This window comes from Beta vulgaris, chromosome 3 (genome assembly GCF_026745355.1).
Source record: "Beta vulgaris subsp. vulgaris cultivar EL10 chromosome 3, EL10.2, whole genome shotgun sequence".
Taxonomy (NCBI): Eukaryota; Viridiplantae; Streptophyta; class Magnoliopsida; order Caryophyllales; family Amaranthaceae; genus Beta; species Beta vulgaris.
The window spans coordinates 37,466,186-37,492,123 of NC_079204.1; the positions used below are offsets into that span (position 1 = coordinate 37,466,186).

Sequence of the window (25,938 nt, forward strand, 5' to 3'; positions counted from 1 at the left end):
ACTGCTAACTGGCGGGCGGAATTGAAGGCTGGTGCGAATGCAGGCAGGCAGTGCGGTTTGCTACCCTGTTGCTGGGCTGCTGGTTGCGTGCCATTACGTGGGTTGCTGTATCTTGGCTGTTGACTAGTAGCCATGTGCTGCTGGTCAACGGTCAAGAAATCAATATAAAAAAAAATCTTTTTGGGAAAAGTTCAGGTTTTAATATTGAGCAAAAATCCATAATTTCCTCTCTTTTGCAAATTAGTGAGTAATAAAGATTACTGCCATATTTAAATAAGTAATTGAATTAAAATAATAAAATTTCCTAAATAATTTCTACCTTAAATTTGTTATGTTTTATAATTATTATGGAAAGTTGCATTGGCTTATTAAGTGTTAATAAGTAAATTGTTTGTGTTTGTTTTATTTTGATATTATAAATGCGTGAATTATTAATATGATATGTATGATATTTTATTGATCATGTTATGACTAGTATGACCCAAATTAGGATGGTAAATACGATCTGCGAATCGTTATCTTGAATGTAAATTTAATATGATCTTCGAATCGTTGTGTGTTTTGTAACTTTACATTTTCGTAATTTATCTGATTTAATTATGTAATCAAAGCATGAGGATCCAGGGAGTTTCAAGGATAGTAATCTATGGAGATTCATGGGAGGATTCAAGAAGATTAGTTATTCTCCTAAGTATAGAGGCCATACTAGATCATTTTAATTTTTGTTTTTATAATTTTCTTGCATTTACTTTGTTTAAATGCTTGCTTCTAAGTTTGTTTGTGGTTAAATGATTCATGTGTTCACTATTAATTGACCATATTAGTAAACTTAGGTCCCCAACAGTAATATTGAGTTTTAATTGTTTTTCCAAACAACACCTACAAAGCCTAAGATAATGAGTGATGGATTATGCCAAAGCAGGGTGTTACTGATGATTCCGGAGATACTAGGGTAGGTTTTTTTCACACTTACATATTAATGTTTGGTTTAACTCAAGAAAATCATCAAAAGATAAAGTTTTGGGTTTTGAAGCTAAGAGATAGGAGTAAATAAGGAGTTATTAACCTATCTACCAAGAATTATAATTACTTATAATTAGTGAACTGTTTACTTACCTCAACTACTTAAAATTGAAGGCAGTGCCAAAGTCCATTTGATTGTAGTGGGAGGGGATCTTGGTTATTTCTTTATTTAATATCATTTTGAATAAAAGGGTAGTAGTTAATTAAAATCTATTTAATTTCTGCGTTCTTGATAAACATTAATCGAATCTTGCTTTATTTTTGTTGTAATAATTATGTCTAGTAACAACAACATCAACACCAACAATTCTTCTTGTAATTTGCGCTCCGTCCTTTCGAAGTACACATTGAATGTTGAACGTGTCATTGCAAGTGAAAAGGAAGTGAGAATCGTTCTCAGAACTGATAAGTTTAACAACTTTCACATGCAAGGGGAGGAAGCAATGATGCAAGGGATGCATGAAAGGCTCACTCAAACTGAGCGAAATATCCCTAGCGAGCCAGAAAAAGAATATGAGGATGTTCTTATGGTTAGTAAAGGGCAATTGCTCAATAGGATTGGGATTGCCATTAAGAAGGACAAAAGCAAAAAGTTGCCAAGTCTGAAACTTCTAAAAAGCAAAAGACTACACCAAAACCAAAAGTTGCTGATGAGCACTATTGTTACACCTGTAACAAGGTTGGTCATTGGAAAAGTAGTTGTCCCACGTATCTAAAGGATCAAAAGAAAGGAGCTTGTAGTTCAGATATGTATGTTATAGAAGTTAACTTAGCAACTTCTGCTTCTTGGGTATTCGATACCGCTTGTGGTTCGAACATTATTTGTAATATGCAAGGCCTCAAACAAAGTAGAACATCGGAAAAGGGAGAAGTAGATCTTCGTTTTGGCAATGGAGCACGAGTTGCTACATTGTCAGTGGGAGTATATAGTCTACTTTTACCTTTAGGATTAGTTTTAGAACTTAATAATTGTTATTATGTTCCTGCTATCACAGAGAACATTATTTCGATTCCTGTTTTGGATTCCAAAGTTATTCATTTAAAATATAGAAAAATTGTTGTTCTGCATATTTAAAAGATATGTTCTATGTCTCCGCTAAGTTATCAAATGGCTTACATGTGCTAGACTTAGAAACCCACATCTATAACATAGACAACAAGCAACATAAAGCAAATGATTCAAACCCTACATACCTATGGCATTGTCGATTAGGCCACATAAGATCAAAGCGTATTGAGAAGCTTCATAAAGATGGAATTCGCAAATCATTTGATACTTGTGAGTTTTGCTTGATGGGAAAAATGACAAAGTCACCTTTCACAGGTTCAAGTGAAAGGGCCAATGACTTTTTAGCCCTCATACATATGGATGTGTGTGGACCTATGAGTAATTTGGCTAGGGGAGGGTACAATGACTTCATTACTTTTACCGATGATGTAAGCAGATTTGGATTTGCTTACCTCATGCGGCATAAGTCGGAATCCTCTGGAAAATTTAAGGAATTCCAAAATGAAGTACCAAAACCAACTTGGGAACAAAATTAAGGCACTGCGATCCGATCATGGTGGTTAATATTTATCTCAAGAATTTGGTGATCATTTGAAGGATTGTGGAATACTTTCACAATGGACTCCACCAGGAACACCACAATTAAATGACGTTTCTGAACGAAGGAATCGAACTCTACTTGATATGGTTTGATCCATGATGAATCTTGCTGATCTTCCTATTTCATCATGCGGATTGGCGCTTGAAACGGTAGCATTCACACTTAACATAGTACAATCTAAAGTAGTTGAAAAGACACCATATGAAATGTGGACTGGAAACATTCCAAAATTGTCCTTTATAAGGATATGGGGTTGTGAAGCTTATGTAAAACGTTTTCTTTCGGATAAGCTTTCACCCAAATAAGATAAATGTCTCTTTGTGGGTTACCCAAAAGAGACTAAGGGATACTACTTCTACAACCAAAGCGAAAACAAAGTGTTTGTTACTCGTAATGATGTCTTTATGGAAAAGAAGTTTATTTTCAGAAAAACAAGTGGGAGAAAAGTATATCTCGAAGAAGTTCGAGATGAGCAACAAAGGGATGAGGTCAATACCTCATTAGAGGCGGCCTGACATGAAAATGGTCAGGAGGTGGTGCTTTCAATTCACATACCTCCTACCGTCTCACTTGTAGATACTCCATGCGAAGTCGCTCAGCCTAGTGAGGTAGTAACTTCTTCTGTTGTTCTCCAACGTAGGTCTAGTAGGACCATCATTCTATCGAAGAGATATATTGATTTCCTTTTGACTGAAAGTTCTGAAATAACAAATTTAGAATCAGAAGAACCTACTAGCTACAAAGATGCTTTGGATAGTTAAGACTCCGAAAGATGGCTTGAGGCCATGAAATCTGAAATGGATTCCATGTCTGAAAATCAAGTATGGGACTTGGTTGATTTGCGTAGTGGGGTAAAACCCATTGGATGCAAATGAATTTTCAAGTTGAAAACAGACAATGATGGAAACATTAGTGTTTCCAAAGCAAGGTTGGTGGCGAAAGGTTTCAAACAAATTCATGGTATTGACTATGATGGAACTTTCTCACCAGTAGCCATGCTAAAATTTATTAGGATAATCCTTGCGATTGTTGATTTTCATGACTATGAAATATGGTAGATGGATGTCAAAACTGCTTTCTTGAATGGGTTCTTGAAAGAGGATGTGTACATGACACAACCTCAAGGTTTAAAAGATCTAGAAAATCCAGGAAGGGTTTGCAAGCTTAAGAAGTCCATTTATGGACTAAAGCAAGTATCAAGGAGTTGGAACCTTAGATTTGATGAGGCAGTCAAGAAATTTGGCTTTCTCAGAAATGAAGAGGAATCTTGTGTATACAAGAAGTTAAGTGGGAGTAGTATTACTTTTCTGGTCTTGTATGTGGATGACATACTTCTCATAGGAAATGATAAAACCATGCTTGAGTCAGTCAAGGAATGGCTTAAAATTTGTTTCTCTTTGAAAGATCTAGGAGAGGCAGAGTACATATTGAGAATAAAGATCTATAGAGATAGATCTAAGAGGCTGATTGGGATTAATCAAGAGACTTATATTGATAAGGTTCTTACAAGGTTCAAGCTGGAAAACTGCAAAAGAGGTTTCATTTTCATGCAACATGGCATAACACTTGGCAAGACTTGGCGTCCTTCGAGTCGTGATGAGGTGAAGCGTATGAGTCATGTTTCCCATGCTTCTGCAGTAGGATCCATTATGTATTCCATGATATGCACTCGACCAGATGTTGCATATGCTTTGAGTATATGCAGCAGATATAAGTCACATCCAGGAGATGCGCACTAGATTGCAGCGAAAAACATCCTTAAGTACTTTCGATGGACTAAGGATAATTTTTTGGTTTATGGTTGAAATGGTGAGTTGGTTGCTACTGGATACACCGATACAAGCTTCCAGAATGAAAAATATGATTTTCGATCTCAATATGGTTTCATATTTTGTCTCAATGGAGAAGGTGTGAGCTAGAAGAGCTCCAAGCAGAGTACCATTGCGGATTCTACAACAGAGTTAGTCTGAGTATATTGCAGCGGCTGATGCAACAAAGGAAGTTGTTTGGATCAAAAAGTTCATTGGTGAGCTTGGTGTAGTTCCTATCATTGAGAATGTCATTAGGTTGTATTGTGATAACAATGGTTCCATTGCTCAGTCTAAGGAACCCAGATCGCATCAAAGATCCAAACATGTTCTCAGGAAATTCCATCTTATTCGAGAGATCGTTGGAAGAGGGCTTTAGGTTGTTTACTTCATGTTTACAATTGTAAAGACATTTATTATGCTTTGGATGTTTATCAATACAAATTTGTTTCTTATTTAATTGTTTGGTTTAGTATTAGATAAATTGTCCAAATAATTTGTGTTTTCAAATAGGATTATCAAAAACGTTTTGTTAATATCTATAAAGTGAACATAAAGTCCCTAGTCTGAATCAATAAATTAGATATACGTGATTTATTTCAAAGACTAGTATATAATTAATTGATAGCGCAGTTCTATGGGATATGGAGACATAGATATGTCTAATTGATTATATGGATGTATAGTTGATACATTGAGACTTGACCTAATTAGATTCTAAAAGTATAATCAATGTACTATATTTAGTGGATTCCTTAGACATGAGTATGTATTAATAACCACAATATAATTAGTTTAACTTTGACACTCTTAAACGCCACACCGTAAAAGGAGGTTATAGACGCAGTGATCATGTGGGCTAAGAATTGAGTGGGATTTATGATGATACAAGAGCGGATAAGTCCTCCTATTTAATAGGAATGTTGTCTGGGCCTCTTGATGAGTGATAACTGAAAAATTGCATGGCCATGCGTAATATTTTTTAAGAGCTAATCCTTATTTGAGCAGTTCGAACTCAACGATCAACAAACATAAATTTGAGAATAATATTGTGTTATCAAATTTGGCATGAAGTGACTTAAGGAATTTAACCTTGCGCTCTTGTCTTTGGACAAGTCGGATATTAAAGGAATATGTCCTTATACATCCCGATAATTACTAATTATAAAAGGAATTATTTTAGAGATGATAAATTACGTTAGTTTAGTAATCACATTTACTTTCTAGAGAATAATGTTGGTTAGTGGGACAATATTCATTGAACCTACAACTAAGTTAACCTAATCTTATAAGGTCACACATTATAGTAACTAATTGAAATAAGGAAATCGGTTAATAAGAGAAATTAGGGTTAGTGGAAAAAATCCCACCTGATGCGGTCAAAACTGGCCTTTCTGATGCGATTTTAGCGCGCATCAGGTGGGCTCGCAGTAGCTCACTAACATTTTCTGATGCGGTCCAAAATCGCATCAGAAAACGATATACGGATGCGGTTCCTAGGGAAAACCGCATTAGTATATTATCTTGGCCCCAAGATAGCTTCATCCTTTGGGAACAAACTGATGCGGTTTTCCCTAAGAACCGCATCAGTTAATATATATATATATAGATACATATGTATATATATATATATATATATATATATATATATATATATATATATATATATATATACATATATATATATATTAGATACATATATATATCTATATATATATATACATACATACATATAGATATACATATATATACATATACATATAGATATTTGTATATACATATAGATATTTGTATATACATATACATATATGTATATATATAATATATACATATATACATACATACATACATACATACATACATACAACATACATACATACATACATACATACATACATACATACATACATACATACATACATACATACATACATACTAATACATACATACATACATACATACATACATACATACATACATACATACATACATACATACATACATACATACATACATACATACATACATACATACATACATACTACATACATACATACATACATACATACATACATACATACATACATCCATACATAGATATTAATATATATATATATATATATATATATATATATATATATATATATAATATATATATATATATATGTATGGATGTATGTATATATGTATATATATATATATACAATATATATGTATTAGTATATATATATATATACATATATATATATATATACATAATATATATATATATACATATATATATATAATATACATATATATATAAGATTTGGGCTCATGTGAGAACAACATGGTTATGTGAGAATACTTAGTTATATGAGAATAAATCCTAGCCTTTAGATCCATCTCATCTCACGGCTGACATTTCCCTACTGTAGCTTACTAATCCCAAAAAAAACACCGACCAACAGACCCTACTGTAGCTCATTAATCCCAAAAAAAAAACCACCGAACTCCCAAAATGCCGTGTATCTTCTTCGTACAACCCAATTGAAGCTCTCCATTTTCGTCCATTGTTGAAGCTTCAACAACATCCAAAACTAGCAATTTATCCTCAATCAAAGCTCGAACAAGATTCCAAATTCTCCATTGAAGCTCGAAAATGATTTAAAGTGGTAAATTTTTCATATTTTTTTGCTCTATTTTCAGTTACATATGGAATTATAGGGTTTCAATTTCATAATTTGATGTTGTTACTTTGAAATTAAGCTATGGTGTCATCTCATTTTGCCTATTTTCTTGTAATTTTTCGTTTTATTTCATTCTTGTATTTTTCGGATTTTTTTTTGCTCTATTTTTCAGTTATATCTCTGATTTTATGATTTCAATTTGATAATTTGATGTTGTTACTTTGAAATTAAGCTATGAAAAATGTCATTCTCATTTTGCCTTATTTATTTTCATCTTATGTTTTTTTTTCTCTTGCATCATTTATCTCTATACATTTTGAAATTCTTGTGTGTTTGTGTGAAATACAATTGTTATTGATGCTGGAATAAGTGGGAGGATTTTGATGAATTGGTCTGACTTTTGCAATCGAGAATTGTAAGTATGATTACATTGTCTCTTTTGAAATTTGTAGTTATTTTCATTTTGATGTACTTGTAGTGAACTTGTGATGTACTTGCAGCCAATTCATGATGTACTTTTAGCCAACTTGTTAGTTCATCATTGATTTATTCTTGTTTTGTTGTGTCTTAAATAACTCTGATATATTTGCAGCTAAGAGAAGAGCTGAAGGTTAGAGGAAGTCAAATAATAACTCTGATATATATTTTCAACGAGTGACAAAGGTTAGTAGTCAAATTCTACACATTTTGTAGTTACACCTGATGTCTAATGCTTGTTGGTAAAGTTTTACTGTAAGAAATATGGAAACTTTGCGAGACACGCAAATGGCCGAGAATCTCTGTAATTTCTTTACCAAGGTGCTAAGCTTGCATATTGCTGCCTGTATGCTGAATCTGTTTTTTCATTTTCTGTTTTACGTTTATCATCTATAGTGGGGTGCCTTAGAATATGAGAAAATGAAAGTTTTTAGCTTCCCTCATCTATAGGAGGAGAATACCCAAATTAGAAGATTACATGGAAGAAGAGGGAAGTTACTCCCAGTGATCAATAAACACAAACTTTTACAAGCACAATTACAATTTGAGAAAATGAAACAAGTCCCAGAATCACACATGAGTGCATGCTAAGCTTATTCTTTATAAAGAGATCAATGTTTGTAGGTTTCTTTATGAGCGAGATTCCACTCATTCATAGCTCACCTAAAGCCCACACATGACTATCCATCCATATATACGACAGGCAACCCATCTACAATGTTCCATCATCTCCATCTTGGAAGGGGACCCAACTAAAGCAGCAGCCGCGGCTGAATCAGAATCGCTTAGCATCCCACTACCATGGACAAATCTACAGCTAGAACCATTCTTACAAAAACCTCTAGCATAGTATATTTTCACAAGATACATAAAACAGTAACTCTATATCTCATCAATATGTAATTCATGGAAGCTAGTAGACTACAGCAATGCAGTACCCAATATTTTGTGATATATGTCCCCAAGAACGTTGTCCAACTCCCGTGTCTTTGAAGTGCGATAGAAAAACCTTTTTGGCTCTTTTTCACCATCAGAAAACTGCATTAGAGCTATACTTGATTAACTAAAGTAGTTCTTATCAATTCTATGTAATAACACATGCAAAATGGTTCAAGAAACTTACAGCATATTCAATATCTTCAAGCGTCTGTAGGGTGCGCTCGTCAAGCTTTTCTTCAGATATGCACAGCAAGTATCCTAAACAAAACACACAAAGAAGTATGTGGCAATAAGATAATATAGAATCTAAGAGAAAGAGTGGACCCTGTATGATGTGGGTAGGGAAAAAATGAAGTTATGGATCAAGTTCATAAATTTAAAATAGTTATCTATCTGAGATGGAATCCGCCTAGCAAGATATGATGATACTATAATCACTTTCGAGCCAGCCAAGGTATTCTCTCACAATTAACATGGAAATATGAGTACAAAATTCTGAAAAACAAATACTTGATACAGATCTCTCCTTATTTTGCTGCACCAGCAGACTGACTTTATCAACCTTTGTCCACATAATCTTTTCATGCAAGGACACATATCCACTAGGTCTTTACTATTTAATAGATATCACATGGCAACCTACTTGATGTGGTATGCAATGATATAAATATGATTGATCTCAGGCACAAAGACACAGATTCACACTAACCTATTTGATGTATGTAAATAATACAAGGGACGCACTCATCACGATGCAAATTAGGAAGTCTTGCAAGCTCCAATGATGACACCTACATCATATATGAAGCTTTGAACACTTGCTATAAAGTAGTGCATGACTTTGAAATCTGCTCCCTCTGACAACTTGTTTGACTTTTAACAGCTACCTCTTCCAGAAGTTCAGGCAGCTCCTCATATATTTGTCTCAGTTCATCCAACTAGGTACCAAAACATAGACTATCAATTAGAACCACATCACTTCATGGATTTATAATATGTAGCAATAGTTCAATGAAAAAGGTCAGACTAAACAAAGATGCAACTTGATTTTAACTACACAGCAGGCAATCTAAATGCTTTAGACCCAAGATTCTTGACACCCCTGCCAAATACCCTGCTAGCTGCACATGTAAGACATTTCCTTCTACATCCATAAAAGATGGATCCACTGCTTTCTTTCTGGTTAACATTTCAAGCAACACCATCCATAGCTGTACACATCAGACTCTTTACTCCATGTTGTTGCATAGGCATTTTCTGTCACATAAAATTGTTGAAATGAGATCTTTAGAACAAATTACATGATTTGTACCAAGTGAAATTTCGCGTAATTCATTCCTTGCTTTATATTTCAGTTGTTGTATAACGGTTATGAGTTTATATAATTTGTTTATATGATTTTCACCAGGTTTGGTTTTGTACATCATATTTCAATGGAGGAAGTTGGAAGAAAAAATTCTGTCCGTAAGTTTGGAAGTCGTATGTCTCCATCCGGACTTCAATCTATGATTGAAAGTATGAGTTCTGAACAAAGACAAGCGGTAAAAGATATCGGGTTTGGTGTTTTTCTTGAGTTGGGCTTTGGCGCTCTAAACAATAAGCTAAGTCTTTGGCTTATTGAGAATTTTGACCCATATAGTCGTACATTATATGTACGAGATGGGAAGATCACGATTGACCGAGAAGATGTCCAAGTGACTCTTGGACTTCCTATGGGTTCTAAGGCTGTGAAGGAGGCAATAAAGGATGATGACAATGAAGAATATAGTATTCTTTTGGAACAATGGAGGAGTATATGGGGTTTGGATAAAGGAAGCCCTAAAACTACAAAAATGCCGGAGAGGATTCTTACTTTGGGGGCCGAAGATGATTTCAAGAGAAGTTTTGTTGTTTTTGTTGTTTCCTCGTGTTTGCATGGGCATAAGAATCAATTTTGCAACTACAAGATTTTGTTTTCACTCATGCACACAAGTGAAATAAGTCAAATGGATTGGTGCCAATATACAATTGATTGTTTAATCGATGCAATCCTGATTTGGAAGAAAAATCCATGTGGTTTCACGGGATCTCTATTATTTCTCACGGTAATGACACTTTCATATAATCTATTGTATAATTTATAAAATACGTTTCTAGATCATGCTTTTCAAGGTATCATGTTGATATATGCTTGATTCATTCTTTTTCCCAAGAAGGTGTACATAAAAGGTGTATATATATATTTGAAATAAGTGGTATTGGTGATGTATATATAGTAGAAATATGATGTACATTTTGTATAAATCTGATGTACATATTGTAGAAATCTGATGTACGCGTTGTTTTGTGATATGCATATATATTATTTCTGTATTTTTATAATTACTAATTCATTTTTTATTGTTTAATAGTTATTCTACTTGGATAGGGTGGAATTCATAGGATCGCAAATTGAAAGGAAGGCTCCGATTCTATGTTGTTGGAACGCTAAGGCTATAGAAGAAAGATGTAAGGCAGAGTTAAAGGCCGGAAATTTTGGGTTTGGAAGGATTTTGCCTCCTATACGAATCAAAAGTGATGTCGACACAATTATTAATGATATTGTACCAGTCCATTCTACAACAAATGATCAAGGAGAGTCATCACGAAAATCTACAGAGGTACACCTCACATTCCTTAGTTTCTTATCAATTCTCACTTAATGATGTGCTTCTCTAGAAAGTGTAGGTCTTCTTTGGACTCTAGCTAGGTGGTTTGTGTTTGATAATTGTTTATACCTATTTTATATGTCTTTTAGCTCGAGAGAGTATGCATTGTATGTGCCAAACTCTCATTCCCGTGCAAATTTAAGGCAATTTGTGAAAGATTACACTGAATGCTAGCTAGATTACACTGGGGAAAAGATCACTTTGTTGTTGCTTGCCATGACTGGGTATGGTCCTTATACTGTCAGCTAATTATATTCCCCTGTATGATTTGTGTACTTATTTACACAGAATGTTCTTATCATCCTTTGTGCTAGTTCAACTATTATTCTTTATTCCTTGTTTCAAAATGTTTCTATGTTCATTTTTTTGCTTTAATAGTATCCTCCACTTCTTTGAGATAACTCAGATTTATTGTACCACAATTTACATAAGCTATGATTTGATATTGCAGGATTTGATTGATACCCTTTCATGTGTTACAAAGAATTTAGCTTCAAACTTTATTCAATTTGGTCAAGTTCTCTCCATGGTTCAAAAACAATACCCGGGTAGTGAGTGTATAAAGAAAATACAAAGCACCGCTGTTGATATGTTCACTAAATTCTCAGAGAAGCAACAACCTCAACCACCTCAACCGGAAGTAGAGCCTTTTGTTTCTAATCTTAATGAGAAGTCAAATTCAGACGAGTATGATGCTTTCTTTGATGAACCTGGAGTTCTAGAAGCAATTGATGCTCTTGTGAATGCTTATCAAGAGACTTGTGGAACACATAATCAACAAGAAACTAGGAAGAAAACGAACATTCCTAATGAGATTTGTGCTACTCCAGAACAAGAACAACAACCAGATGTTCCTAGTTTTGACCTTGGACTTGACCTTTCACCGTTTGTTCGAGCGCCTCAAAGTAAAGATATCAATCTAATTTCATCCACTAATGCAGCTGAGATTGATGCACCTGAGATTGAGACTGAGAGACCCATAGTCGTTGCTTTACAAGGTCGACTAAGCAACAAAAAGGGGAAGAACAAAGTTGTACATTTTGATACGGAATTAGAGGGAAAACTCGAAAATAAGAGACAACGTCCTCTAAGGAAGCCAAAGAACCTGCCTTTGCAAATTAGGTCTCCTTATTATGATCGAGTTGTTGACGTGTTGAAGAAGTTGACTATCATTGAGAAGCAAATCTGCAAATATGTTCTGACATTCGGAGATAGAAAGTAAGATGATTATGTTACTTCTTTTGTCTAATTTATTGCTTTATTTATACATTACAAATTTCAATTCATTGTCATTCTTCTTTTTTTAAAAAAAATCATGTCTCTTCAGTGAAGTATTGTATCATTACAAAGGATTTCAAGGTGAACGCCATCTTTTTTCATCACTTTTGGAGGAGTATGTGGACACTGGGATCATTGATATATGGTCATTGCTTTTAAATCGGAAGGAAGCAGGTCGTGGATTGGGGTCCCCAAAGAGATTCTTTATCTCTCCTACAGCTTGTGTAAGTTTCGAATTGATAAATATCTAATTTTGTTCCAAGTCTTGATAATTATCTAATAATTATTATATTTAATTTATAGGTGAACTTGACTGAAGAACTTCTTAGACGGAAAAAACCGGTGCTGCAATGTGAGCTTGAGTTCCATAAGAGATTGTTGAACATGCTCAACTGCTCCGAGTATGGAGATATGTCAGATGTCGATCTTGTAAGTAATTAGTTAATTTTTAGCCTAATATGATGTACTTATCACCAAGTCCTAAGTTATGACTATATGAGAGTTTAATGTGTTTATGGTTTAATCGATGATGTACTTTTATGTCATTAGTGATGTACTTATAAGTCATAAGTGATGTACTTATAAGTCATCTGTGATGTACTTTTAAGTCACTAGTGATGTACTTTTGAGCTATGTAGATCCAATCCTTTAAGAGTACCATATACTAAGGTAGTAAGACACTCATGTTAGACCTATGTGTGGAGACTAAACAATTTGGGAGTAAAGGGGAAGGTAAGGGATCCTCTCTCATAAATTAACCCTACTAGGAGTTTTTCCCCAACCTTGAAATCTTGTCTCTTTTACATTATGCCATACTTAGCTTGATTTGTCATAATGGAGGCGGCAAATGGTGCTAGAAATTCGTATATACTACATCAATTACGATCATAATTATCCTCATCGTATTACTAGTGCATGTGAGGACTTGGCTCAGAGTGCAGTATAGTCTACTCTATCTTCGTCTAGAGCAAGTTATATACCTGGGCTGTAGAAGCTCTATATACCTGGACTGTAGAGGAATGTATGCAGGTTGCAGTGGACTTGTACCCCCGAAAACAAAGTTCTTGCCGAGACCAAATCCGGGCTCGACAAAATAGAAAGTTTCTATAGAAAACAACTCACATTCGGTTAGAGCAATTTTTTTTGTTGAGAATTCTTCGTTCCCTTCTGTGTGAATTCCCTAGTAGCGAATAAGGTGCAGAAATTAAAATGGCCCTTGATTAAATGTGACTTATCAGATCTTGCGAATTAGATCTCATGATGAGCTACTTGTTAGTCTGCCAATAGAATTTTCTCACTTATATTTTGCAACTAGTAGCAAAAATGGCCATAATAAGAATTTTTATTTCATACATTGGTTGTCTAAATCAGAAAACCATACTAATTAAATCTTTTACAAGAACTCTTTAGTAGCAGCAACTTCTTGAGCTCAAGTGATGAATAAGTTCTGATCTTTTACTTAACTGTCGCTTCGGTTCGGCTTGTCAGAAACAAGAGTGGCATGTTTTCAGTTCCAATTCTGCTATTTAGAACTCCATAAATAAACAGTTAATAATATGATGAGGATAATTATGATCGTAATTGATGAGTATCGATAGGGCTGGTGGTTACCGATCATCTGCAGATGGTATCCAGTCATTGGTTGCTGGATTTCCCTTGCTAGAAGCATGATGAGCAAGGTCTGTATCAGGGGAAATGTAGTATTTTTGTTGAGAATTCTTCGTTCCCTTCTGTGTGAATTCCCTAGTAGCGAATAAGGTCAGAGTACCAACTTATCAAATGTTTGTAGCTTTAAAGAAATCACTTTAATATAACTAGATTTGTGAATGCAGAAAGTATGATTTTTTTTTGTAATATATATCACTAGATCTGTGATTTGAATTAAAAGAATGTTAGAGAGTACAAAACACACTCTAGTTAAAAATCACATATTCTTCAAAGGTTAATGATTGAATGCCATGACTTAAAACCGTACCTTCTTATCTTATCGCAGGTTTTTTGCCCTATTCTTCAAAGGGGTTGGTACGTAGTTTTATGTTTCAATTTCAAGCATTCCAAGATTGATATTATTGACCAAAGGATGCTTACCGGAATATTGGATGAAAATTATGGTGGCTACGCAACAATATTGGTAATTTATTGATATTTATCTCAACTACTTTATTCTTTGTATGAATATCATTAACATTGTGCATTTGTAGGCTAAGGCATATTAAAGAACATCATTAACAATGTGCATTTGTAGGCTAAGGCATTTTCTAACTATTTGAAGTCAAGCGGTGATCCAAGAGCCGAAAAAGTATTGAACTTCGACCTAAAACTAATCAAAATGCAATGGAGATCCAATGAGAATGATGATATCGATAGTGGTGTATGTGCAATGAGGTACATGGAAATGTATATGGCGCAAGGAACTTCTTCGTGGGATACTAACTTAAGAAACAATGTAAGAAATTTTTTTAAGGGTATTTTTTTCTAGTTATATTTGATTTTAAAGTTAATTAATATTTGTTTATTTTTAGGCTTTTTTTCTGAAGACTTTGAGAGCCAAGTACTGTTGTGAGATCTTGAAGGACGATTCCAATGTAGTTAAACAACTTATGCTAAAGAAGGTCAAGGAGATGAAATGAGCTGAGTTACTTACAAGAATTTCAGTTTTGACGTACTTGTGAGCCTTTGGTGATGTACATGTATGGCATCAGTGATGTACTTGGAAGTAATGGTATTGTATATACTCATATATGTGGGATGCTCATTGTTTACTAACACTTTTGTTAAAAGTTTCACGATTTCCCCCGGCATGATTATGTTCAGAATTAGTTTTGATGAATATGCAAGAGGATGTTTGGTTTGCAAAAATCGTGTGGAACAAAAACAAGAAACCAAGAGTGTTTGGCTGGATGATTGTGATAGATAACTTATGAAATTTTTTAGATTCATTACCACTCAAAATTACACAAAACAAAGTTTAGAAACTAAGATTATTCAATTTTGCAACTAGGCGAGCATAAGATGCCCCCAACTTCTGCTATTTATTTGTTTGATTCTATTATGGTATTGTTGTATCTGAACTGATTTTTGTGTAAATCAACGACTCAATTTCCTCTCCTTAGGATGAATCCCATCAACTATTTTAACTAGATTGTAAGACTTTCTACAGCTTAAAACTATACCAAATAATATGTGAGGGAATTCACCCGTCGACCTAGGATAAGATCACTAACGAACACTACCAAGGCCATAAACATGAGAAAATTTGGCCGGAAGGAACAAGGATAAAATGGAATGTGATAGATATAATATGCAATCTCAAAACTTAAGATACACGAGTATACGAGAGCAATAGTCTTAGGAAGCAACAAAAACATAAAACTACAACCAAAAATATTCCAATCTTAATTGATGGCAAAAGTAATATCTTAACCCCTTTCTCTCTCATACTTTACCCACCCCCACACCCCATATAAATTAATTTTCATTGGTATCTATAGTAACAATAACAAGGAAAATCTTTAGGAAACGGATGTAGTAACAATAACAATAACAGCGTTGTGAGCGGAGCAGCCAGCTTGCACTGCAGGATGACTAACCAGTTTCACTTGAAATTAGTCAAGTTTGTGCTACCTGCCTACATGGGCCTGCTGCTCTGTGAAGCCAGCAGTGCAGTCGATCAAACTAGATGACTCTGGCACTCCATGACTCTGGCACTCCCTTTACAAGCAAAGCAATATACACAAGCCAAATTACAATTATTGTTCCATCACTTTAATGCTCCCACTTCAGCCTCAAACTTTGTCACCTTTTTTTTCGCCCCAAGTTGTATACAATTAATTCAAGACACAACTCAGTTCCGCTAATTATAGAATTGTTGTCGAACTCTAGTTTGACATTTGGTGTTGCTATACGCCTATAAAAATTCTTAACAGAAAAAAATGCTTCATCTAGATCCATTACATAGCATCCAAAGAGCATATGGTATATGGAACTGGTAAATTTAACAGGTTAGCAATAGTCTTAGGAAGCAACAAAAACAGAAAACTACAACCAAAAATATTCCAATCTTAATTGATAGCAAAAGTAATTTCTAAGTTTCAAGTCTCTTATGCAGTGGCGGTAGCACTTGTTAGAAAAGCTCTTCCGGCTGCATGTCGTGAAAGAGGTCCATGGCAACCAAGAAGCTGCATAAAGCATAAAACATTAGATCAAAAAACCGAGGTCACACAAGTGATGAAAACAACAAGATATCAAAAGTGACACTTATCAAGGCAGAAGAACCACATCTTAAATAGGCAACATAACTGGTAAGTCTCTCCATTAGCTAACTAAGCAGTAATTTATCGGGTTGGTGGTTGGTCATAGAAGTTCTGGCTACAACCATACAGAAGCATCAATACAGGCTACAGCGTAGAGGAAAATAGAATGTGGCCATCTATAAGCACAACTGCTTGACTACTTCCAAGATGCACGATGTATGTATATAAAATGCACTAGTCACTTCAGCATAGTTTATCATTTGGCCATCTGAACTACTACAGGTTATACATGATTATTTGACAATGCAGCAAAACCCTTAAGATACATCATAAATAACAAATACCACGAAGGGGATAAACATGTATATAAAATGCACTTGAGCTGAGCAATGGAGCAGTCAATGTTCAAGTAGTTGCAAGTATGCTAGACACATTATCACCTCTTGTAACAAACCAAAAATGAGAGATAGTACCTTCCAATGTAGGCAACATTAGCGATAAGTGTAAATATGAACATAAGTGGATTCAGGCCCCTACAAAAAAAATGACAGCAGAGTTTTCCATTATACAAACAAGATAGGACACTGATGTGGAATAGTGTCAATAAGGTCCATGAAAAATGTATTATTACCTCCACACTTTCTCTTTTTATCTGGTTAATAAAAGACAGCAACTCTTGTTAGTGTTAGAGATAGGAACAAAAAGAGATTAAGCAATATAAGATATTAACCAAAAAATGATCTAAGTTTAGAAACAAATCAGTGACTCACATTGCATAGTGATGTACATTGAAGATATTAGTGATGTACATTGAAGCCATCTCTGATGTACATTCAATCCATCCATCAGTATACCAGTTTTTTATTACACTCCACTCTATCTAAGGACCGATAAACATAATAGACATCGATAAAATCATAATAGAAATGAGTTTCTAGTTACCTTAGATCATGAAGATATCTTTGACGGGCAATTCCGAAGGTCATGGTATCCAAGCTCTCCGCAAGCGCTACATAGCCTCTTTTTCTTTTGATGTTGCTCAATGGCCTTCTCTCTCTCTCCCTTTATCCTTTTCCCACTTCTAGTGCCACTACCCTTGTTACTTGATATCTTTGGAGGTTTGATGGTTATTTCACTAGGCGCCACTGATCCAATTAGGAGCTCTATGTCTTGTGTTTTGCTACGAGTGTTGTTTGCACTCTTTTTGGCCTCCATGTCCAATCTCAAGTCGCGAAGGTTTTTAACAAGTTCAGTGAGATCTTCTTCATTTTGCTCAGCCACACTTACACAACTATAGATCTCAGACCATAACTCATTCAAAGTTTTCTTCTTGTCCACCAATCTAGTGCATTGGTCTAAAATATTTCCTTCCAAGTCAAAGATTGGCTTTTTTGTTGCCATTGTAGTCCATCTGTTAAGAACATATTTATCGGGAATCATGGTTATGTTCTTTGCCTTCCATACCCAAACCATATGCCTACAAGGTAAGCCATGTCTCTGAAACATCTTGCATGAACAATTCGTTTCATAATTGGTGTTATTAAACACCACCTCAAAAGTTCTTTTACGATTCACCTCATTTATCTTGGCAATTTCCAAGTCATTTTCTCTTCTGAACTCTTCAATCCCACAAGAAAAACAAGCACTATACACCTCCTCTTGAACCTGATAAAATATAGAGCAAGTAAACACCTCTGAAGCATGCTTCTCAATGAGTAATGGTGTCTTGCATTCTGGAAATTTATTCTTGGAGTCATTGTCAAATTCAGCTTGTGAGTGTCTTTGTGAATCCATTGCAGTTTCGAAGCGCATGTAGAACTCTACAAGAGTAACATGGGGATTAGTGAAGGAGGTAAAGAAATGATTTTCACTTTCCGACCTTGAAGTTGTCTTCATGATCCCACCCAAGAATAAATCTCTAAAATAAGCAGGGATCCATAGCTTTCTTATCTTATACAACTCAGTTAGCCACTCATGTGTTTCCAACTTAAACTCACCAATCAGTTTATTCCATTTTTCTTCAAATTCTAAAGGCTCCAATCCTAGGTCCCACACACATAAACGTAACTTCTCATGAAAGTCAGTTTCTTTAAGAAGATCTCGGTCCATTTTGAGCGACACCTTCTCCATTATATGCCACATGCAAAACCGATGCTCTGTTTTTTTAAACACCTTCCTCACTGCAACTTTCATCGCCGGATCTTGGTCCGTTATCAAACAAGTGGGTTCATTATTTCCCATTGCCTTCAAGAAAGTGGTAAACAACCACTCAAAGGAGCTTATGTCTTCCTTGGCAGTGAAACCGGCACCAAATGTGATACATCTTTTATGGTGATCGACACCGGTAAAAGGCCCAAAGACCATATTGTACCGGTTAGTCTCATAAGTGGTATCAAAGGAGACCATATCCCCAAACAAAGCATAGTTTTTCCTACAAATGGGGTCCGCCCAAAAAGCCTTAGTAAGACATTGCTCATCATCTACCTCAAAGTCATAAAAGAAGGCACCCCAAAGCAATTTTTTCATTTTAAAATTGTCCATAAACATTTGAGCATCAGAGCCATCAATATATGCTTTTAGATCTCTTGAGAAATTCTTGAAATCTTGCTTTGAAGCTCCGATATTGTCATATCCACCAACATTCTCTTTTAAGATTCTAAAACTTTTTGTTGGCCCAATATTCAACTTTGAATTGTCAACTACGAACTTCTTGTGCAAAATTGTCATTTTTCTACCTTGCTTCTGAAATTTTCTACAACTGGGTGTGTAAAGAGGGTGGGTGTGTCCTTCATAGAAGTTTTTCACAAAATATCCACCTTCTTCCCGAATCTTAAGAACTAACTGAGCTTTACACCCCACTCTTGTCACCAACCTTTTTCTAGTAGTAGCTTTTCCATCCTCCTGTTCTTTGGGCTTATCCTCATTTTTTGTCTTACGCTTCTCTTTAAAACCCGCCTTATTGCATAAGCAATATTTTATTGCAACAACACCACTTTTGTTCTTGTTAGTTGTTGACTTTCGAGTGTTGAAGCCACAATGTGAGCATAAGCATCATAGAATTTAATCCCTTCTTCCAAACTATCAAACTTCATCCCCAATACAGGTGTTAACTCATTAGAGCACAAAGGCATCCACTCCCTTGTTCCTCCCGGGGTAACAAAAGGGCGTGCTCTAGGTGTAACCCATGTACTAGTACTGAAAGAACTAAGTACTAGAGTACTCTCAGCTGAAAAGGAAAGCATATATCATATATGAATTAAGCTTAAATTATGCAAAACAGTAGACAAGAATGCATATAGTAGTTTCATCTTATGCATACACTAGACAAGTGAAATATTATCTAACCAATTGATGAAAATATGAACACTAGTATCATCATAATTATGTCATATCACTAACTTTTAATATAGTGCTAAACTAGCATAATAGTCATCAAAAAGTCACAAACTAACATATAGGAGAAATTTTTAATTTGGAAATTGATAAACATCTATGATTGAAATTCTTATTCTCATATAGGAGAAAGCCAATCATTTACCTGCTACTTGTGTTGTTGGAGTATGTTGATTAGCGTCTTCCATAATCATAGGTTGAGTTTCCATGAAATCTTCAAATTAATCTAGAAAAGGACACCAAAATTTTAATTGAAAGACACAATAAACAACTTAATTGAAAGGTTCATGAGAATTAATTAGATATATATAAATCACTTTTATATTTATAAGACATTTAATGTACTTGTAGATTACCGATGATGTACATATGGCAAAGCTTAATGTATATGAGTTCCAACTTAGTTAAAAGAAACTCTCTTCTTCAATGCCAAACATTCACAATAACATTCAAGCACATGGGTGAAATTAGAACTCAGGTAAAAAAAGGTGTACTTTCCGTAACTTGTATATAATAATGTCATTGAGATTTAATGTACTTATAGTGTAGCACTGATGTACATGTAGTGTAGCACTGATGTACATGTCGTGTAGCACTGATGTACATGACCAAACTCTTTTGATTGTACCCATTATGTACCCATGCAAACAAAACACAAATTATTCAAAAGAAACATACTTAGAACAAAATTTCCCAAACACTACACAACCACAACAAAAGATAATGTATCAAATTCTTCAAATCACAAACTGACATGTAAAGCAAAAAGATATGCATGAGCTATATATACATCCTTTGCCAAATTATTGAAGGTTTGTAATATGAGTCTGCTACTACTTGAAGGCTTGCAGCCTAAAATCATTTACCTAAAGATGAATGAGAATTAAAGAAGCTAAACCTATTACATAGCAATATAGATTTTTGTAGTGAATTGATCATAATAGAAACAAATTAAGAAACTAACCTCTCTGTAAAAACAATACTTGGCAGCATGAGGTTACCTTGAATTCTTTCTTCAACCCCAACTCAAAATCTAATAAAAAAAAAAAAATCAAATCAACCAAAATTCTTTAAAAATTCAAATAAATTATACTAATAGTGCCTACATCCCACTATTTCAAAGAGCTGTAAAGCCCAACATTATAATCCCAGAGAATACACATCTAATGACTACATACTCTATGCCTACATCTATGATTCAAGAGGGCTCAAAGCATGAATTTTTTTGCATATCCATAAAAGATAAACCATATTAACCAACCCATCAATTTCTCATTCATCACACACGAATATACAATCTCATTATACAAACAACACATCGAAAATACAAGCTCATCCTCACACGCGAAAACAAGCTCAGCAATTTGAGCATGAGAAAATGCCTATCAAATTTATATTGAATTGTATGACATGAACATGAAGCATAGAATTTATTTCTCCAAATGTCCAATCAACAGAAAAACAAGATACCCAGAAAAATCGTAATTATGTTTACCTCAAACATGAACAATTGGTAAAATTCAAAGGTAATAAATGTAAGATTGTCTCATAAAAACCGAAATTTACCTGAAAGAAAGGGGTAGAATGCAGAGTCTGGCCGTATGAAAGCTCCTTGTACTTGTGATTGTACTAACCTCTTTATCTCCCTATTTTTTGCATCAAAAATAAGATTAATAACCTAAACAATAAATCAATCCACCAAAAATACGAACCATACATTGAATTTGTCAAGAACATAACAAAAGATACAAAAGCTGACCTAAAACTAAGCAAATTACTCAATATAAAGAGGGAAAAAGAAGAATATGAACAGAAATTCCATCAATCTTCCATCACCATCAGGTATTAGTCTCTAAAAGACCCAATTTATCGATTAAAAGAAGTGAAAAACATAGCTTATAATTAGGAAACCATGAACTCAAAACAGAATGCAAGAACATCAATTTTTTAAAAATCAAATTCCATGAACTAGGTTTATACTTTGTAGATGATTACTTATAAATGAATTTCGATAAGGAGTAAAAAGTACCTGATTGTAATCAATCGTAGAGGATGAGAGGTATGAAATTTCGACTTTTTTTCTCAGTGAAAGTACTGTTCACGGCTTCATGCTCTCGATTGAGTTGTTGCCGCTAAAATATGTGGGTTTTGTTATTACTGCTGGGCAAATCGCAGCCGTTATGTTTTTAATGATCTAACGGTTGTAGATTTATTCTCATATATTCTTCTATTCTCACATAACTCTTAATTCTCACCGGATCCCGACTCTATATATATATATATACATATATATATATATACATGTATATATATATATATGTATATATATACATATATATATATACATATATATATATACATAATATATACATATATATATATTATATATATATATATATATATAATATATATACATCATACATATATATATATACATACTATTATATATATACATACATATATATATATATACATACTATATATATATTAACATACATACATATATATATCATACATACATATATATATAATACATACATATATATATACATACATACATATATATATATACATACATATATATATGTACATACATATATATATATATATATATATACATACATATATATATATATACATACATATATATATATATATACATACATATATATATATATACATACATATATATATATATACATACATACATATATATATATATATATATATATACATACATATATATATATATTACATACATATATATTATATACATACATATATATATATATATACATACATATATATATATATATACATACATATATATATATATATATACATACATATATATATATATATATATATTACATGTATATAAAGCTTGTATCTAAACCTGGCATAATTGGAAAACGTCTCACGCACGCGTCATATAAAGTACTCAAAATGATATATATTTTGGAATATGAAGTTTTAAATAAGTACTAAAATCAAAAATAAACATATGTAGTGTAAGTAGCTAGCAACATATAATCCTAATATCGGCCCTAAATGACCTTCATTTACCCAAATTGGGTTTCAAAGCATGAGAAATGATTTATCTTGACTCTAATGGTTATATATGTTGCTATTAGTACTATATATGTCCTACAATGTGACTAAATTCGGGAATTAAGGATAATGAACATGAAAATCTAATATCGGTCCTAAATGACCTTCATTTACCCAAATTGGGTTTCAAAGCATGAGAGATGATTTATATATGTTGGTATTAGTACTATATATGTCCTAATATGTAACTAAATGTGGAAAACTATGTAAATTGAATTTGAAAGACCAAAATAGGTCAGAAAAGGCGAAAATGGGTTGTTATGTATAATACCTTTTCAATATCCCCGACTTCCTTGCAACTTGAGGCTATATCGAACATGAACCTCAACACATAGTAGCCACACTCAGTTCCCCCGGGTTGTTTAGCACATTAATTAGAGAATTATGTTAAAAAATCATGTAAAGAAACATACATGTTTGTTTTTTGTAAAAGAAAGAAGTAGAAAAATAAGATGAATTACCTTCATTGTTTTCGACTGACGAGCTTTTCCTATTCTCTCAACCTTTTTCAGACAGCTATAGTTATGATAATTTCATGTGAGAAGTGGACAAAGGAATAAATTATTGAAATGTGTTATGCTAATAATAATAAGCATTTTAATTGAGTAACAAACATACTTATTTATGCATGATTTGAGTAGTAAGGATCGTGGTGGATCTTGAGCTACAGAATCAAACTGATATACTATGTTGTTTGAAGGACAAATCACAAGAAGCGACCAATGGGCACTAAAATCACAAAAAAGTTAGGAAGCAATCATGTGAGTACTTGTATTGTATAATAATTATTACGGTTTTTTCACCATATACCCCTGACAAATTTTTTTTTGCACCGTATACCCTCGCAAGTTTCCAAATTCACCATATACCCCTCACCTTTCAAAAAATACATCAGCATGCCCTTTTGACTAACGGCGTTAGTCTTCCGTTACTCATTAGGCCCTAATCCTCCCTTAATCCTAATTAACTAACCTAAATCAAACCCTAATTCTAACCCTAACCCTAATCTAATACACTAACTTGGGCCCTATCATTAACTACTAACTTGGGCCCTAACCCTAACCACTAATTTGGGCCCTAACCCTAACCACCCCTTACCCCACTGCACCACCACCCCATCACCACCACCAACCGTCACCACCACCACCCGTCACCACCACCACCCGCCCTTTTCCCCCGCTAACCCCCCTCCCCTTCCCCCGTCACGACCATCACCATTCCCCTTAACCCGCTGACCCCCCCCTTCCCCCGTCACGACCACCACCCTTCCCCTTAACCCGCTGACCCCCTCCCCCTCCCCTTCCCTCACCACCACCAGCCTTCCCCTTCCCCCACTGACCGCCCTCCCCTGCGCCTGCTGCGCGAACCCCCTCCCCTTCCCCTGCTGCGCGAACCCCCCTCCCCGCCCCTTCCACTGCTGCGCCGAACCCTCTCCCTGCTGCTAATCGAACCCCCTCCCGTCCCCTTCCCCTGTTGCGCGAAACCCCCTCCCCGTCCCTTCCCCTATTGCGAACCCCCTTCCCGCTACAGTAGCCCAAATGCGCGAAAATCGAACCCCCCTTCATGCGTTTTTTTGTTCTTCTCCGACGAGTTTACAGGGGAGGGGAATTTGAGTCGGGAGATGCGAGGGGGTGGGGGAGGGGCTACGGGCGAGTGGGGAGGGAGGCTTCGGGGGTGGTGGGGGGTGGGGGAGGGGCTGCGCGAGAGTGGGGATGGGGTGGGCTTCGGATGTGGTGGGGATAGGGTGGGCTTCGGGGTGGGGAATGGGGGAGTGGGTGGGCTGCTGGGGAGTAGGTGGGGTAAGGGGTGGAGGGGTGGTTAGGGTTAGGGTATTAGATTAGGGATTAGGGTTAGGGTTTGGCATAGGTTTAGGGTAGTTAATTAGGGTTAGAGGGGGGATTAGAGGTTAATGACTAACGGCGTTAGCCTTCTGTTAGTCAAAAGGGCATGCTGATGTATTTTTTTAAAGGTGAGGAGTATATGGTGAATTTGGAAACTTGCAAGGATATACGGTGCAAAAAAAAATTTGTCAGGGGTATATGGTGAAAAAACCGTAATTATTAAGTGGTAAAAATGGATACAAAGGTTAGGAACTATACTCTTCAAAACAAGGGGCAAATATGAACTTATGTTGTGCACGTTTAGCTGTTTGGAGGCATAGCCAAATATACTCCTTAACCTCAGCTATGTTTTGCAAACAATTGTCAGCTCAGACGAAATTCGGACATAACCACCCAAACTGAACGCGTCCACAAGGAGACTCTTGGAGTAATCTTCAATTGAAAGCACAACCATATGCATAACATAGATATATTATTAGACATTGCAAAGAAAGTTGATATATTTCATAAGTACAAATGCTATACCTCATGAATGCTTGAATTAATTATTCAACATCTCTCCACAAAGGAACTCCTTCACATCATCCTTGGACACCCATGTCGATGCTTCCTCGTGGTAGTTGAATGTCATGGTACCCAACTTAACCTCCACATGTGTATCATCCGGCATATCACGCATATTTGCATGTAGCCATGAGTATGCCTTAGTGAGACATTGAAGCGTTGATGACTCAATCCAAGAATCTTTAGGAGGGTTTTGTTGGCGACTTGAATCTTTGGAGACTTGCGTTCCTTTCCCCGAAATCACCTTCTTTGGCTTGCTTGAACCCTCATTTTCCTTCGCCTTTT

General features: G+C 34.9%; 3 protein-coding genes, 2 long non-coding RNA genes and 1 other non-coding gene across 6 annotated transcripts; 2 read left to right on the plus strand and 4 right to left on the minus strand.

The window, feature by feature from the left end:
- Positions 1-8,199: 8,199 nt before the first annotated feature.
- LOC125496192 (small nucleolar RNA snoR103) lies at positions 8,200-8,305 on the minus strand. The gene has a single exon (XR_007272892.1). It is a non-coding gene; the product is annotated as a small nucleolar RNA snoR103 (small nucleolar RNA).
- A 174-nt stretch (positions 8,306-8,479) lies between these two features.
- LOC125495885 (uncharacterized) lies at positions 8,480-9,482 on the minus strand. The gene is made up of 3 exons (XR_007272284.2): positions 9,236-9,482; positions 8,711-8,784; positions 8,480-8,625 (listed from the first exon to the last, which is right to left on the minus strand). It is a non-coding gene; the product is annotated as an uncharacterized LOC125495885 (long non-coding RNA).
- A 477-nt stretch (positions 9,483-9,959) lies between these two features.
- LOC130590809 (uncharacterized) lies at positions 9,960-11,462 on the plus strand. Its single transcript, XM_057393364.1, has 3 exons — positions 9,960-10,610; positions 10,917-11,165; positions 11,388-11,462. The coding sequence occupies exons 1-3, from the start codon at positions 9,960-9,962 to the stop codon at positions 11,460-11,462; spliced, it is 975 nt and encodes a 324-aa protein (XP_057249347.1).
- A 274-nt stretch (positions 11,463-11,736) lies between these two features.
- LOC130590727 (uncharacterized) lies at positions 11,737-15,213 on the plus strand. Its single transcript, XM_057393266.1, has 5 exons — positions 11,737-12,431; positions 12,541-12,715; positions 12,795-12,920; positions 14,485-14,622; positions 14,737-15,213. The coding sequence occupies exons 1-5, from the start codon at positions 11,740-11,742 to the stop codon at positions 14,968-14,970; spliced, it is 1,365 nt and encodes a 454-aa protein (XP_057249249.1). The 5' UTR covers positions 11,737-11,739; the 3' UTR covers positions 14,971-15,213.
- A 1,056-nt stretch (positions 15,214-16,269) lies between these two features.
- Positions 16,270-19,770, minus strand: LOC125496055 (protein FAR1-RELATED SEQUENCE 5-like). Its single transcript, XM_048641430.2, has 5 exons — positions 17,687-19,770; positions 17,515-17,566; positions 17,376-17,396; positions 17,218-17,277; positions 16,270-16,669 (listed from the first exon to the last, which is right to left on the minus strand). Exon 1 carries the CDS (start codon positions 19,469-19,471, stop codon positions 17,693-17,695), a length of 1,779 nt encoding a protein of 592 aa, XP_048497387.2. The 5' UTR covers positions 19,472-19,770; the 3' UTR covers positions 16,270-16,669; positions 17,218-17,277; positions 17,376-17,396; positions 17,515-17,566; positions 17,687-17,692.
- A 379-nt stretch (positions 19,771-20,149) lies between these two features.
- On the minus strand, positions 20,150-22,402 carry LOC130590728 (uncharacterized). Its single transcript, XR_008968576.1, has 4 exons — positions 22,167-22,402; positions 21,704-21,783; positions 21,102-21,170; positions 20,150-20,363 (listed from the first exon to the last, which is right to left on the minus strand). It is a non-coding gene; the product is annotated as an uncharacterized LOC130590728 (long non-coding RNA).
- Positions 22,403-25,938: the final 3,536 nt, after the last annotated feature.